The sequence below is a fragment of the Natator depressus genome, chromosome 18, assembly GCF_965152275.1.
Source record: "Natator depressus isolate rNatDep1 chromosome 18, rNatDep2.hap1, whole genome shotgun sequence".
NCBI lineage: Eukaryota > Metazoa > Chordata > Testudines > Cheloniidae > Natator > Natator depressus.
This window is the reverse complement of record NC_134251.1, coordinates 719722-736313: the sequence shown is the minus strand read 5'-3', so window position 1 is coordinate 736313 and position 16592 is coordinate 719722. Positions and strand designations below refer to the sequence as shown.

The following is a 16592-nucleotide window of genomic DNA, read 5'->3' as shown; positions in this document are numbered from 1 at the left end:
GCACATAATGGTGACAGAGACTACAGAGCATACTAACTTCCAATTAAAGAGGACATAGCTACTAGCACCGTGAAAATACAGCACTAATTAGTGACAATCAGGAGCAATTGAGCACGCCGTGTGAGAGACCTGCACAGCTGGACTCTGTAAGAACTGCAGATAGCCAGATGCTCCCAACCCCCCCGTAGTACTTTAAGCAATATAATAATATTCCAAGGAATATAATAGTAAATTTTTCTCTGATTCAGAACAGATGTGGCCAGGTTACAATGCCTGGGGACAACTATTTGCTACTTTTAAAAATGACCCATCCTATCAAAGGAGATGGTGGAAGAGAACTGGAATACTAATACGAGGAAAGTGCTAGTAGTACAAGGAAAAGGAATTCCTTAGCCTCTGTGGGTGCATTTATGCTACAATTAAACATCTGTGGCTGGCCTGGGTCAGCTGACTTGTGCGTGCAGAGCTCAGGCTGCAGGGCCGTAAAATTGCTGTGCAGACATTCGGGCTCGGGTTAGAGCCTGGGCTCCAGGATCCCACGAGAAGAGGGGGGGTTGGCTGACCCAGGCCAGCCGCGGCTGTGCTGCGGGTCTTTTATTCCAGTGTAGACATACCCTGGGATGCCTTGTCAGCTCTTCTCTTGATCTTGTTTTTAGGTAGCTCTTTGCATCCCAAAGTATTTTCCAGCCTGTAAAATCCAGTCCTGCTCTCATCCAAGTCCATGGCAAAATTTTCTTCACATTTTTTTAACATCCACACAATGCAGAAATATCTTCATCCAAAATGGCACCCACCTCTGGAGTGGAACACAGCAGTCATCAAACTTAGCATAGCATTGCTTAGAACAGGAGGAAAAGTATTCTGTATCCAACAGAAACTTCCAGTGGGAGAATTTAAACTGGCAGAAAGTTACTAGCACTTGACAAATACAATAAAAAGGTAAAAAGAAAAGGAGTACTTGTGGCACCTTAGAGACTAACCAATTTATTTGAGCATGAGCTTTCGTGAGCTACAGCTCACTTCATCGGATGCATACTGTGGAAACTGCAGAAGACATTATATACACAGAGACCATGAAACAATACCTCCTCCCACCCCACTCTCCTGCTGGTAATAGCTCATCTAAAGTAAAAAGGTGTGAATGTTTTTTATATAAAAACACTGGTTCAGATCCCCATCTGGTGTAAACTGGCACAGCTCCACTGAAGCCAGCCGGAAATCTGGATCAGTAATGTTAACTGTATACACAATCCTTATTGGCACTTTAGACTTTCTTGCAAACAACCAAAGAAAGATTAAGTCTCATGAATATCCTCAAATGTGTTTGCACCAGAGATTGTAATTATTTCTTGCTTGTATTATCGTATCACTGAGGAGCCCCAGTCATGGCCCAGGATTCCATAGTGCTAGGGGCTGTACAGAGACAGAACAAAAGCTCTAAGTGCCACCATCTTGGATTTCTCCCCACATCCCTTCCATTAGTTTGTCATTCAGACAGGGAGAAGAAATAACCTAATGTGACTTCATGCCCTACAGATAATCAGCAGCAAATATTTTTCTGTCCACACAGGCTGAGCTCCAGTATATTCCTGTAAAGTGTCAATTGAACAAAAACTTGTAAAAATTGGTCTGCTTGCAAGTTACCTGCGAATGGGGAAGAGGCTCAATTAATTGGAAACATTTTTCCAGCAAATAGCCCAGCGCTGGTAACTTCCCATTTGTAATTAGTCCATGATACCAGAGTTAATATCTGATCCTCAAGATTGTAAGCTCTCCACAACAGGAATTGTATTTGTCTCTCTGTACAGCACGGAGCACAATGGGGCCTTGATCCTGACTGAGGCCTCTGAGTGTTCCAATAGTAGAAGTGTTCACTGAAAATAAATGAGCCAGTGCCTCACTTTTCACATCTCTTGTGAGAGCCCTCCTGCAGTACAGCATCCCCTAGCACTGTGAGGGGCCCTAGGTGAGCACCAGCTCCAGGAGAAGAGTCTGCCATGTCCCCCCTCCCACCCATGCCTGATCCTCAGAGGTTCAGAGTCTATTACAGTCCCTAGAGCCTGGCCTTTTAGCTCAAACTGTAGACATTTAGGCTTCTAATTCTGGAGGTCCCTGGTTCAATCCTGGTGTGTCAGGCAAGATGGCAGCCAATGACACTTCCTGTAGCACTTGGGCATCTCAGTCTCTGGCCAAGGGTTAACCAGGCCTTGCATAGCTTGTGTAATCTCTATTGAGATTGCAGCCTAAAATGGCATCGCTGTGCTTCTTGCTATTATTGTGCTAGGTTTCATTGGTGCGTTATGTGTGGCTATTCCTGTTACCTTTTATTGGCCTCTGTTGTGTTCTGCTTCAGCGGTGTTTCTCTGGCTGCCACCTCACCCTTCACCCTCATCAGTGGCTGGCACTGTTCCTTGGGTACTAGTGTTGTCTGACCTTTTCTCCTGCCCATCCCTCTGAATGCAGCTCTCTTGTTCCCATGCTCCATCTACAGGCCCTTGCCTGCAGAGTTTGTTCCTGTTAATAGGTGGGGGTGGGCCATGCAGATATTGCTGCATCTTAATCTTTACCCCTTCCTGAAAGGAGATTAATCTCGGTCTAGTTCCTCCAAAACAATGAAGAATGGAGAAACTCTTTGAAAAGGGACTGTGTAGGGACTCAAACATCCCATTGTGCCAGTGAATTTCTGCAGCTGCCAGGCTCCAGGGCAGAAAGCGAGCTGACTTTCATCTGCTGCCAGGAGCTGTAACCTTGGGTGTCTTGCTACTGTTATCTACAGTATCTGTGCTGTGCACATCAACTGCGAGACAGTGCTGAGTCAGAGGTGCATAACTTTTGTTGTCCACACTCTGAAGTTTATTCCTTGCTGCATCTCTGAGGCATGCAGACTGCAGAGGACAGTGGCCTGACTGCTTAGCAGGAGCTCCGCTGTACAATAGGTCAGTGCAAAGATATTTCACCTGGGGCCAGCTCCTGTCTGACTGGAAAGGGAATGTCCTGTCTAACTGAGGAGACACACTAATGCACATCAAAGATACAACATGCCTCTAACTCTGCTCTGAGTAAGGGGCTCTGCAGCTAAAGGCCAGTTTTCCAGAGAACTTGCATATCTTTCACCTGCTTCCTTCCCTGTCCTCTCCCAACTCTTAGCTGAACAACAGGAAGATATTCTTCTCTTGGAATAATCAGATCTGGCTGGAGTCCAGCGCCTCAGACACTTGGCGAAAAGCCAGCATATTCCAGTACCATGAACATGCATGGCATTTCACAAGGGCCCCTGCCCTGATGGGCTCTCAGTCCAAGCTAAGAGAGGAGGTGGAGAGGGGAAGGAGGACAGGGCTTGCCACAATAAAATCACATGGCTGCTTTGATTAAATGATGCAGGAGTTGGTGTGCCTCAAACTTTTTTTTGCTTGTAATGTCTCTTCCTTGGTGGTCAAAATCTGTTGGGGTGGGGGGGGAGGGAGATCCTCTTGCAGGGCTGTGGTTACAATCCTTGTGTCACTTGGTATGCAAAATGCTAAGGTGATCAATAACCTTATCCACAGGTGGAGACTGGACACTGCTCCGTTCCAGTGCAGCAATTCTCCATTCCTAACTCCTACACACAGCACTGCATGGCTGCAGAGACTAGCCACACACACACACACAAGGTGGAGTTAAATTTGACAGTACATCAATTTAGGGTAAAAATGTTAGAGGGATTGTGTAATTATGCTAACAACAAGCATTAGAAATCCTGAGTGAAAGTTGAGTTTAGATTTCTTTTAAGTGTAGCTTTAGTTAAGATTTTCTTTAACTTGAGTTGAACATAACATCCCTGTAATGTGTTTTACCCTTCAGCTACTGATACATACACTCAATTAGTTATTGTGTTGTGGTGGCGCTTAGCAGCTCCAGCCACAGACCAGGACTCCATGGGGCTTGGAGCTGTACAAATTAGGGTGACCAGATGTCCTGATTTTATAGGGACAGTCCCAATATTCAAGGCTTTTTCTTATATAGGGACCCATTACCCCCCCACCCTGTCCCGATTTTTCACACTTGCTGTCTGGTCACCCTAGTACAAATACAGAACAAAAAGAACTGACAATGTAAATACACTACATAGAATGCACACACTCAGCCTTCATCCCATCTTAACGTGGTTCTTGGGTTTTGTGGCCTGGGAATTTCCTTTTTTTTTATTATTATTATTAAAAATGTCATACATTAACACTGAACAGAAAACCAACAGGAGGTCTGCCGTGTGCCATTTCTGATCGACTAACATTACATACTGCCAGCCTTAATAGTTGTTAAATGATAGAACTAAGGGCAGATGCAGCAGTGCACAAAAGCAGTACTGAGTAGCCAGCACACACTAGCCAGTTTACTGGGGTTTACCCCTGCCTAGCTAGAGCAACATCCCAACCGGAATATCCTTGGGAATTTGGTCCTTAATTGGCCAGTGACTGATGGTCTGTGTTAGTGAGGCTGGTGCTATGTGAAGAGGGGTCAGGGCAAGCCCAGTCTCTGAGTCCCATTGGCTTTGTGCTTTAAGGGCTCCTGCTACACTCCTGCCTCAGTTTCCCTGGCAGTGCTGACTCAATTCCCAGTAGATCTGAGGCAGCAGTGCCAGGGGAGCATTTCACACACCTATGCCCAGTATAGTGTACTGCCACAATCCTTAAAAGAGCAGTGACAGTAAGGCCAAAATATCTACCAGTAAGAACTCCTGACACATGTCCTGTCACCACACCAGAGAGTCATTACAACCGATAAGGTTTATTGGATGCAAATTAGCTGGAGAGGAAAGGGGGTGATTGGCTCAGTTACTTCTATCACAGTGGCACCACTTAAGCCTGTCTGGAGACTACATAATCAGAAGAATTAGATACAATAGTTAAATAGCTTAATTACAACCTAATTTCTTACAATATAGCCTATGCACAAGGTTTGAATTTAGTTTAATTATATGGAAAGCTTGAAGTGTCTGTGCTAGTCCATTATTGGGACAAAGAAGACTGATGCAGGGCTGGTCTATTCTAGAAAATTAGGTTGACCCAGCGATGTCGCTCAGAGGTGTGAAAAATCCATGCCCCTGAGCAACAGAGTTAAGCTGACCTAAGGCTATGTGTAGACAGTGCTAGATTTACAGAAGAATTCTTCCATCCACCTAGCTATCGCCTCTTGGAGAGGTGAATTACCTATGCCAGTCCCATAAGAAGCTGTGAGATGCTAAATTTCTTATAGGACTCAGTTTGTTTATTTAGCTCTTACTCATTACCAGATTCATTCTGTACTCAGAGTAAGAGCCTGTCTACACCTGAAATGCCACAGCACCACAGTTGCAGCGCTTCAGTGTAAAGGACACTGCCTATGCTAACAGGAGGGCGTCTCCCATCGCTGTAGTTAATCCACCTCCCCGAGAGGCAGTAGCTATGTGGACGGAAAATTTTTTCTCTCAACCTAGCGCTGTCTACACCGGAGGTTAGGTCGGCTTAACTATGTTGCTCAGGGGTTTGGATTTTTCACGCCCCTGAGCAATGTAGCTGGGTCAACCTAATTTTGTAGTGTGGACCAGGCCTAAGTGCTCTATGCTGGGGGAGAATACACCGCACAGAGATTGAATTCCTGCTTCAAGTGCAAAACTGTGCTCAACCCTAACGATGGCGTTGCAACAAATGCCTCCATGTTGTATGAATCCTGAAATATTTGAGATAGCAAAGTTCTCAGAGGGACCCTGGGGGAGCCGTATTTGCTAGAGGATGCCCTTCTCCTTACTACTAAACTCACCTTGGAGTCTGAGTAGCAGCCATGTTAGTCTGTATCCCCAAAAAGAACAGGAATACTTGTGGCACCTTAGAGACTAACAAATTTATTTGAGCATAAGCTTTCGTGGGCTACAGCCCACCTCATCGAATGGAAAATACAGTAGGACGATTTTATATACACAGAGAACATGAAACAATGGGTGTTACCATGCACACTATAATGAGAGTGGTCAGTTAAGGTGAGCTATTACCAGCAGGAGAGAAAAAAACCCTTTTGTAGTGGTAATCAAGATGGGCCATTTCCAGCAGTTGACAAGAACATGTGAGGAACAGTAGGGGGGAAAAATAAACATGGGGAAATAGTTTTACTTTGTGTAATGACCCATCCACTCCCAGTCTTTATTCAAGCCTAATTTAATAGTGTCCAGTTTGCAAATTAATTCCAATTCAGCAGTCTCTCGTTGGAGTCTGGTTTTGAAGTTTTTTTGTTGAAATATTGCGACTTTTAGGTCTGTAATCGAGTGACCAGAGAGATTGAAGTGTTCTCCGACTGGTTTTTGAATGTTATAATTCTTGACGTCTGATTTGTGTCCATTGATTCTTTTACGTAGAGACTGTCCAGTTTGGCCAATGTACATGGCAGAGGGGCATTGCTGGCACATGATGGCATATATCACATTGGTAGATGTGCAGGTGAACGAGCTTCTGATAGTGTGGCTGATGTGATTAGGCCCTATGATGGTGTCCTAATCTTCCTACTGTATTTTCCACTGCATGAATCTGATGAAGTGGGCTGTAGCCCACGAAAGCTTATGCTCAAATAAATTTGTTAGTCTCTAAGGTGCCCCAAGTACTCCTGTTCTTTTCACCTTGGAGTGAAATTTTCAGCTTCCAAAACCTGAGTCAGGACCTCAAGAGTGCTCAGCATTCCCTTGAAGTCAATGGAAGACTTGCCAAATGGGAACAGAGTCAGGTCAGAACTGAACGCTCTTGGGATTCAACCACTAACATGCTTTTTCACCATTTACACTGTCGGCTATTGTTGCATTTTACCCATCTTGAGCCATGAAGCTTGATTGTTTGGCTTCCCTTTCTGGCTCTTTGTGTCCAGTTTTGGTCCCCCCACTACAGAAGGGATGTGGACAAATTGGAGAGAGTCCAGCGGAGGGCAATGAAAATTATTAGGGGGCTGGGGCACATGACTTACAAGGAGAGGCTGAGGGAACTGGGGTTATTTAGTGTGCAGAAGAGAAGAATGAGGGGCAGCCTTCAACTACGTGAAGGGGGCTTCCAAAGAGGATGGAGCTAGGCTATTCTCAGTGTTGGCAGATGGCAGAACAAGAAGCAATGGTCTCAACTTGCGGTGGGGGTTGGATATTAGGAAACACTATTTCACTAGGAGTGTGGTGAAACACTGGAATGGGTTACTTAGGGAGGTGATGGAATCTCCTTCCTTAGAGGTTTTTAAGGCCTGGTTTGACAAAGCCTTGGCTGGGATGATTTAGTTGGTGTTGGTCCTGCTTTGAGCAGGGGGTTGCACTAGATGACCTCCTGAGGTCTCTTCTAACCCTAATTTTCTATGATTCTATTATTCTCCACAAGCACCTCATGCATAGCTAGGGATATCGACCTTTTCTGCAACAACCTTTGTCGTACTTAAGGGGCAAGTCAGAATTGTCATTGAGCCCGTTCCTCTGCAGCTCTCCGTGCTGTGTTAGCAAACCTATGAGGTTGCCTCACAGGATGTAGTCCTCTAGGACTGAGATCTGTTATTTCCATGCCTTGCTTAGGACAGTGACTTCAGACCCAGCTTGTGGGATGGGAAGCGTAGTCTGTAACCCATTCCTGCTCTCACAAATGCAGTGTGTTGTCGCTTGGTCTAGTGCTAAAGCAAAGGTCCCATTGGTCAGGAGCCAGGTGGCCGTAGCTGGAGCAAACAGACAACTTGGCAATAAACCTCCCTACTCAAAACCATCAACAGTCTTGTTGCTCTGAGTCCAGCGTAGACTGGGTCAGTTCCAAGGGAATGCCATTCTCTTCTCCCCTGCCTGCCTCCCTCCCTCCGTTCATATTGAGGCCTTGCCTTTCCTCCAGCGGGCCAGGAGAGTCTGTCTCAGACTCACTGAGTGGTCAACAGGCTTGATTCAGACCGACAAGCCCAAGGAGAGCCAGGTGTTTGGGCAGCCTGCAGTCTGCAGGGATGTAATACAGGGGTCTGATTCCCATGGGTGGGCTGGGTGTAAGGTGGCTGGTGGTGACATGCAGGAGGTCAGACTAGATGATGTGGTGGTTCCTTCTGACCTTAAACACTGAAGACTCAGCCTTCCCTTCCCCAGGGAAAGCCCCTTTGCTCCCCGCTGGGCTGCAGTCCTCAGGTCTTGCAAACACTGCTCCTTCAACGGCCAGAGGAAACGGGTCCTCTCTGTGTCAGAGCAGCTACTGCCTCACCTGTATTTCCTGTTGCCTCCTGATGGTTTCTGCAGCTGGAGGGTGCTGCCAGAGTTGCCACCTTGGGTAGATGTTGCAGGGCAGGGCAAATGTTAAGCCCACTAGACGGTATTTCACTGCCCTAGGTGCTTCCCACCCCAAACTGTCTGGAGGGGTGCCAGCTGGCATAGTGATGGTGCAGTGGCTACTGGCATGGAGAGGCAGGGCCTTAGAGGAGCAGATTTCCCACACCCAAGCTGGGCAGCTGGGCCAGAGTTGTGCAGGTGTGGCAATTCTCAGCTGCTCGAGGAGAGGCAGGGGAGACTCTTAAAGAGGCAAACCACCTGAAGGTGCAGATGGACCAGAGCCTCACTGATGTGGCTGTTTGAGGGGTGGCCAATCCAAGGGGAGCCCCAAAGAATAAGCCTATATTTCCCCCAACACAGTCATGCATAGGAAATGACAGCCCAAGACAATTACTCTCAGTACCTGTTTTAGATGCCTCTATGGCCTCTGTTACCACAGCATCTGTGCATCTCGCCACCTTTTATTTATCCTCCCACACCTGTGTGGGCAGGACTATTATCCCCATTGTACAGATGGGAAATGGAGGCACAGAGAGACTAAGGGCACGTCTACACCAAAAAAAAAAGGTATGTTGTTAACTCGGGTTAGCCAGCTCAGGTTAAAATAGCAGTGAAGATGCAGCATCTCTGCTTTTAATGTGTGTTAGCAGCTCCAGTTAAAACCTATAGGGCAGCCTGAGATCGAACTCCAGCTGCCAAGTTGGTGTGTATTTTAACCCCAGTTAGCTCATCTGAGTTAAGAGGTCACCTTTGCATGTAGTGTAGACATGCCCTGGCCTAAATGATTTAGCCAAGGTGACACAGAAAGCCTGTGACAAAACAGGGAGTTGAACCTGGCCCCCCCCCACGGCCAGCACTCTAATCGCTGGATCATCCTTCCCCTCTGGGATAGGTGGTACTGTCAAGAAAATCAACAGGGGATTTTTTAAAAAAAACTCTGTTCCACAGTTAAGCTCGGTGGGTCAGCTCCTCAGCTGGCGTATGTTAGCAGAGCTGTAGTGATGCCTATGGCACTACCCCTATGCCCACCAGCAGAGCTCAGTCCCGGGCAGGCTACATGGAAATAGTTTGCATTGGTATGAAATCAAAACCCTGGATTTACTCACTCTGGATATTTTTTTGCAAATGTGTTAAGCAGTAGGAATTGAACCCATGTCTTGAGCATCAGGCCACTAGATCAACCTTCCCCCCGGACTAGGGGTGACAACAGAGGAAGTACTATAGGGAACAGTACTGCCTGGGAACACTGTTGCCCTAATAGATTTCTTCCATCTCTGGGCTCCAGGATTTTTTATTCAATGTTGCAGCACCATAAATACCCTGTCCCTATAGTCTTATGTGGCCCACATTAGGATAAAGCCTTCCATTGCATTGAAGTAAAGGGATTTGCCTAATCAGTTACTCATGAACCAGCAGGGAGCTCTGCAAAGCCATCCTGTGCATCCTATTCTCCAGTGTTTCCTTTATCTGACTTCCAGTCAAATGGAAATGTTTAGGTAACAGCATGGAGGTAACAAAACACACAAGTGCATCCATCTCTGGCTTGGAGCACCTGCTGGGCAAGGGAGCTGGGCCTGAAGTTTCCAAGTGCCAGCCAAGCTCCTCCTCGCCCTGCTGGTGAAAACTACCCAAACACATGTCTGACTGGGAACAGGTGATGATGGCTCTAGACTTGCCAAGGTCTTGAAATATTCCAATTTCCAGTGTTCTGGGTGCATTTCCTCTGATTGTGCCTCCCTTCCTGTTAGGATTTCTGGTTAGTACAGAGTTCTTTCGAGTTCCTAAGCTTTACATGGGCTCTTCCCTCTCCTTCTATCAACACTCCCCAAAGAATCTGGAGCTTTGGTGTCCTGCTAGTGACTTGTTCATAGCAATCTCAGGGCAGCACTGTCTGCATGTAGCACAGTTCCTGTGGCATTAGAAATAAGCGATGAGTTTTCAGACTATTTTAAATAAACTACCCCAGTTACCTTCCATCACTGGCATGTCTTCTGGGGCGGGGAGGGGGCAGAATCTGAACAGTATCGCTTAAAATACAATTCTATAGAAACAGAAAAATATGAGGGGGGACGTTTTTCTTGGTAGCCCCAGTTCAAGGGATATTGACCTCGTGGGAAGGTGTAGACATTCCTGTCATCGGTGTGGGAGAGTCATTGGACTGATTCTTCCTTTTCCCTTCCTAGGTAAATTTCCGTGGCTCTGGGAACAGCAGGAGTTGCTGGACAGAACGCACTCACATTGAAAAGCGTCTCCTGGTCCTGATTGTGGTTCTAGCACTCAGCCTCTTGGCCTGTGTCTTAGCCCTGGGATTCCAGTACCAAGGTAGTAAGTCCTTCATTTGCATGGGATCTATGTATGGTAGCTGTAGGGTGACTGTGTGAAGAGCACTGATGGCAGCTGCTACAGAAGTGAGCCAGGGTTACAGCTGAGCTCCTCATGGGCAGGTCAGATCACAAAATCCATTGCAACAATCAGCATCCTTGCTATAAGACTCAGAGGCCTCGGGTTTGAAATGGGGATGAAGGCTAAACCACCTTCCCCTGCAGCAAGGGCCTTTCTGGGGTAGGGCTGAGAGATGCTGACAAATATGGCTGGAAGGAGGATTCTGTTCTCTGGGGCATCAGGCAACTCTTTGACTAGCACTGCACTCCTCTGGGTGGGACAGAGGGAAATAAAGGCTGCTTTGCAGACCTAGTTCAAGATGTGTAAAGAACTTGTGAACTCTTCCCCCCATGTGAATTTAGGGACAACGTTCCCCTGGCTCTAGTCAGCCAGATTGTCCCTGGTATTGGTGGGAAGTGGCACCATGGTAAAATAAGAGGGACTTTAAGCCCTGTCATCCTGCATTGCTTGCCCCTTCAGTGAGCTGCTGTACGATAGTTTGGGAGCCCCGACTCCCTTTTTTTAAGGGATCTGAGACCCTAACTAAAGGAGGGAGGAAATGAGGAATGAGACTCACTTGCCAAGAGAAGTAGCCAAAAGGTCCAATTGTACATGTGCCCAGACACCGGAAGTGTCTTGTCCCATTGGGTTTGTCTCAGACTCTGCCCCACCTTGATGCTGAAGCCTTCCCAGCAAACTCTGTTTTCAACCCAAGGCAGCAGGACAAACTTCGGATGCCTCCAGGGTGACTTGTGGTCTGATGTTCTGCCCCTTCCCTTCCAGGGCCGTCCAAGTCGTGTCTGACGGAAGCCTGCATCTCCGTGACCAGCTCCATCCTGAGCTCTCTGGACCGGACAGTGAGCCCCTGCGAGGATTTCTTCAAATATGCCTGTGGTGGGTGGATGAAGGGAAACCCCGTGCCCGATGGCCACTCGCGCTGGGGCACCTTCAACAACCTCTGGGAGCACAACCAGGCCATCATGAAGCACCTTCTAGGTGAGTGTCTGTCTTCTTATGTACCACCCGTGAGGCAAGGTGGCCATTCACAAGCAGAAGTGGAAAAGCAGCAGGAATCCAGGGACTGGGGAGATGCCCCTCGGCTGATCCTTCCTTGTGACTCTGGGGGTGCTGACTTGCCATCTCCATGAACCTGGATAGGCTGGTCCCAATAAAGATCCTACTCCTTCTGAGAGAGGTGAAGGTTACAACATTGCCTCAAGAGAACTGTAGTATCTGGGTAGTGCTCTCCCATGCTGTAAGATGGGCCAGGAACCAAGCAAGCGCTGCCAAACAATCTCTTCCCACCTCTCGAAAGTGCATGCTCTGCAGCTGGGTGGGACCAGCCCTGCAGCATCATTTCCCAGTGCTAACTTTGCCAGAAGCAAACTCTGCCTTGCATTCAAATGGCTCCTGGATCTTTTACTTCCAAAAAGTGGGGGGGTTAGGGGAGGATGATTGCGATGCTATCTGCCAGTTGACAAGAGGGCAGTGGCTTGGGTTTTTGCTCCTGCTGGGTTTCCACAATAATTAAGGACATTAGTAGGAGCATTGCCAGCAGATCGAGGGAAGTGATTATTCCCCTCTATTCAGCACTGGTGAGGCCACACCAGTGTCCAGTTTTGGTCCCCCCCACTACAGAAGAGATGTGGACAAATTGAAGAGAGTCCAGCAGAGGGCAACAAAAATTATTAGGGGTCTGGGGCACATGACTTACAAGGAGAGGCTGAGGGAACTGTGGTTATTTAGTCTGCAGAAGAGAAGAGTGAGGGGGGATTTGACAGCAGCCTTCAACTACCTGAAGGGGGGTTCCAAAGAGGATGGAGATCGGCTGTTCTCAGTGGTGGCAGATGACAGAACAAGGAGCAGTGGTCTCAAGTTGTAGTGAGGGAGATTTAGGTTGGATATTAGGAAACACTATTTCACTAGAAGGGTGGTGAAGCACTGGAATGGATTACCTAGGGAGGTGGTAGAGTCTCCATCCTTAGAGGTTTTTAAGGCCCGGCTTGACAGAGCCCTCCTGATATGGTTTAGTTGGTGTTGGTCCTGCTGTGAGCAGGGGATTGGACTAGATGACCTCCTGAAGTCTCCTCCAATCCTAATATTCTATGATTTGGTCACAGAGGTCACGGAGTCCATGACTTTAACAGATGTCCGTGAGTTCTTCAGTCTCAGCCCCAGGCAGTGGGGCTCAGGGAGGGAGCACCACCTCCGCCCCCCGACTCACCTCGGCGGGCCATCTCGCCTGGAGGTCAGTCAGTGTCAATGCCTCCACGCTCAGCGGAGATTTTTGGTTGCTGTGATCATACCCTGATTTTTGTACATTTTTACCATGGCTGATCAGTGAATTTTGCCTAATTTTACCATGACAAAAGCTTATCCAGAATAATAATAAAAGTAGCCCCTATTCAAAGAACTAGGTGCCCTGACACATAACAAAATTAAAATTGACCAGCAGTATACTGTCTTCCCCCTGACACCGAGACCCAAGAGATCTGAATCTTTTAGAAAATACACAGCTTCCTCCCCCCTACCCCCACCCCTCACAGATCTAACCCCACCCAGCACAGAAGTTTGCAACATGTCCCAAGGTTGCTGGAGGCATAGATATAGTATAGATGCACTGTGCAGCATGCCCTGAAGATCCAAATATCCAAGCTATGTCAGACCTGCGGACCCCTCACTAAGAAAGCTCAAGTGCCAGGCCTCACTCTTTTAAACTAAGTGGATCCAGCATGAGTGGCTTTGCACACTGCAGCGCTGAGGATATGGTGTGACGAGAGAGACTGCCCTTACTGAGTAGAAAAGTCCTGTCTGTTGTGAACCTGGGTGAGTGAGACAAGTTGCCCAAAGAGAGAGATGGGAGTGTCTCTGGGGAACTGAGAGTCCTGTGCTGGGGGAAGAAACTCTGAAGCAGTGGGGGTGCCAATCTGCAGGGGAGCATCCTCCAGCCCCCTGATGGGAGTGTTGAAGAGCAAGGGGCTATGGAGGATCCCATAAAACATGGCGCTCCCCCTGTGCAGCTCTCTGTAATTCTGCCAGGGCTTTGTCCTCTGATTTAACCCTTGGAACTCGGGCACCTCCCTGTCTGCACACTAAGGGAGTGCTCGCCACATGCTGTGTGCCAGCAGCCTCCAGAGGGGTTAGCCTCTCTCCGGTGCCAGCTCCAGCCAGGGCAGGATGTGATCCAACAGCTCAGATGTGGCGTCTGTGGTCTCAGCCAGGAAACCAGATCTTTCCAGTATTTATTTTTCTTTACGCCCCCAGGATTTTTGTCTTTCGTGTTCATTGCTTTGTCTAGGATAGAGGAGAGTTTGCAGAGTGAGTTTGAGGCCCCGCCCCCTCACTGCGGAGAGAGCCTCTTTGTTTCATTAACCAAGGCGGGAGCCAAATGTGGAATTGCCAACTTGTTTTGAGGGGAATAACAATCCAGGCCAGGATCTTCTGTCCTTGATTCCAGACACTCCTGGCTAAGGAAGCCCCTTGGTACCTGGCCAGGACGGAGTTCATTGTCTCTTACCCGAAGCAGTGTTGAAATTCAGCGGCCCGGTAGGAAGCCCACTCTCCGTTAGCCTGAGCTCCTGTTGTGGGGCATTCTAGGGCTCCTCTCTGGATTCCAGGCCTAGCTTGTGCTCTCACACACACATACACACACGAGTCCAGTGTTTGATGGGTTTGCCCCAGCTGACCAGCCACAAACCCATTTTCATGTGGGCACGTAGGTGGGGGTGAGGCCTGCAGTTCTGAGACACAGCTGTGGTTCTGCCCCACTTCAGGTCCCACATTCAGCTCTAGCAGGCAACTTTACTACACAGTGATACAGACTCAGTTTTGCTGGGGTAGCTGAGAAGGTAGCAATGGCTGCAGGGCCCTCATGGCTGAGACACTTGCTCCTTGGACATCTAGGAAAATCACTAACTCTGGACTTTCCCTCCCTCAATCATTATTTGCAAACCCTAATATCAAACCGTGTTTTGCTTATTGAGCTAGTCTGAGACAGGACCTGCCCCCAGCACAGGCTAGTCATTAGAATCACTAGAATACCAGGGTTGGAAGGCACCTCAGGAGGTCATCTAGTCCAACCCCCTGCTCAAAGCAGGACCAATCCCCAATTTTTGCCCCAAATCCCAAATGGCCCCCTCAAGGATTGAACTCACAACCCTGGGTTTAACAGGCTCAAACCACTGAGCTATCCCTCTCCTGTAGTCAAGTATCTTGGATTGAACTCCCAGCATATAAAACTAGAGTCTCTTCAGGCTAACGCCCAGTGCTCACTATGGCTGATGCTGGTGCAGGTTCAGAGGGGAGGCTGCTTGTGTCTCCCCTATACAGGATTTGGGGACAGGTCATGTGGCCCTGGGGCTGCCCCAACTTGTGCCGCTACTTCAATACCCCATGCAGCTTTCTTTGTAGGAGCATAGAACGACAGGGCACAAATCCACTCTGGCCATCTCCCCTTTCCTCTGGCCACCTGCACCCTACTTTGGCTTGCCCCAGCACATCTCCTGCAGAGAAGGTGCTGTCGGTGTCAGGAGTAGGGGTTCTCCTGTGCTCAGTTGGGAGTTACTCCTGTCCTACAGCCCTTTTTGCAACAGCCTCACTCGCTCCACCAGTCCACAGAGGTGGCTTGGAGAATGGAGGAGAATTGCTGCCAGGTTTTTGGCTGGGGAAAGGGCCCCTCTTACATGTCTTAGCAGACTGAGAATGATAACTCTGCCTTCCTCCTGGGACCTCCAGCCTAGCATGGATCCTGCAGACATGGTCACAAGGTCCACATTATAGTAGAGGAACTTTTATCACTTGCAGCAGCAAACCCAGAAGTGGTCTTGCTCAAATGTTCTCTCCTCCTGCTCTAAAACTCCCTGCAAGCTTCCCCAGAGTGACTCACTAGCCAGTTTGACCAAGAGCAGAATCTTGACCCCATTAATAAAGTGGGTAGTGAAGTGGGTAGTGGACAGGAAAGAGTAATTCATGCTTCCCTGTAGCCCTCATTTCTCTGATTCTGGAACAGAGTGGGCTTTGCAGCATCCCCCTCTTTCTATGATGAAATCTTCTTGCCCAAGGATAGGGATAACTTGCAGTGAGAGGGAGATGGGGAATTCCTAAGGGAAATGCAGAGAGGAAGGTTAGGTGGGGACAGGGGATGTTATAATAAACGACTAAACAAGCACAAAATCTCAGCGGTGAGCTGCACAAGCTTAGCCTAGCCAGCCCCGTGAATTAATGGGTGGGTTAATGCAGTGGCTCTTAACCTTTCCAGTCTATTGTACCCCTTTCAGGAGTCTGCTTTGTCTTGCATACCCCAAGTTTCACCTCACTTAAAAACTACTTGTTTAAAAATCAGACATAAAATACAAAAGTGTCTCAGTACACTATTACTGAAAAATTGCTGACTTTCTGATTTTTACCATATAATTATCAAAGAAATCAATTGGAGTATAAATATTATACCTATATTTCAGTGTATAGTACATAGAGCAGTATAAACAAGTCATTGTCTGGATGACATTTTAGTTTTTCCTGACTTCCCTAGTGGTTTTTACATATCCTGTTGTAAAACTAGGCAGATATCTAGTTGAGTTTATGTACCCCCTTGGAAGGGTTCTGCGTACCCCAGGGATACGTGTATCCCTGGTTGAGAACCACTGGGTTAATGAGTGCAAACCGCAGTGACTGTATGCAAGAAACACATGTCCCTGCTGAGGCAGTACAATTGGCTCGAGGAGAGAAGAGGTTCATCTCTGTTGCCCCCTGGTGACAGCAAAGCTGGCATCTGTCCCAAAGAATGACCCCCATTCTAGGCTCCCATCATAGAATTGTAGAACTGGAAGGGACCTTGAGAGGTCATCTGGTCCAGTGCCCTGCCTCATGGCAGGACTAAGTATTATCTAGACCATCCCTGACAGGTGTTTGTCCAGCCTGCTCTTAAAAATCTCCAGATTCCAGA

General features: G+C 47.9%; 1 protein-coding gene across 2 annotated transcripts in view; it reads left to right on the top strand.

Annotated features, from left to right (window-relative positions):
* The window catches only part of ECE1 (endothelin converting enzyme 1), a 112158-nt gene that overhangs the window by 60171 nt on the left and 35395 nt on the right, over positions 1-16592 (top strand). For both annotated transcript variants that reach the window (XM_074934002.1, XM_074934001.1), the window contains 2 exons: positions 10450-10588; positions 11432-11644. In XM_074934002.1, the coding sequence (XP_074790103.1) occupies positions 10450-10588; positions 11432-11644 (352 nt within the window). The remainder of the gene's footprint in view (positions 1-10449; positions 10589-11431; positions 11645-16592) is intronic.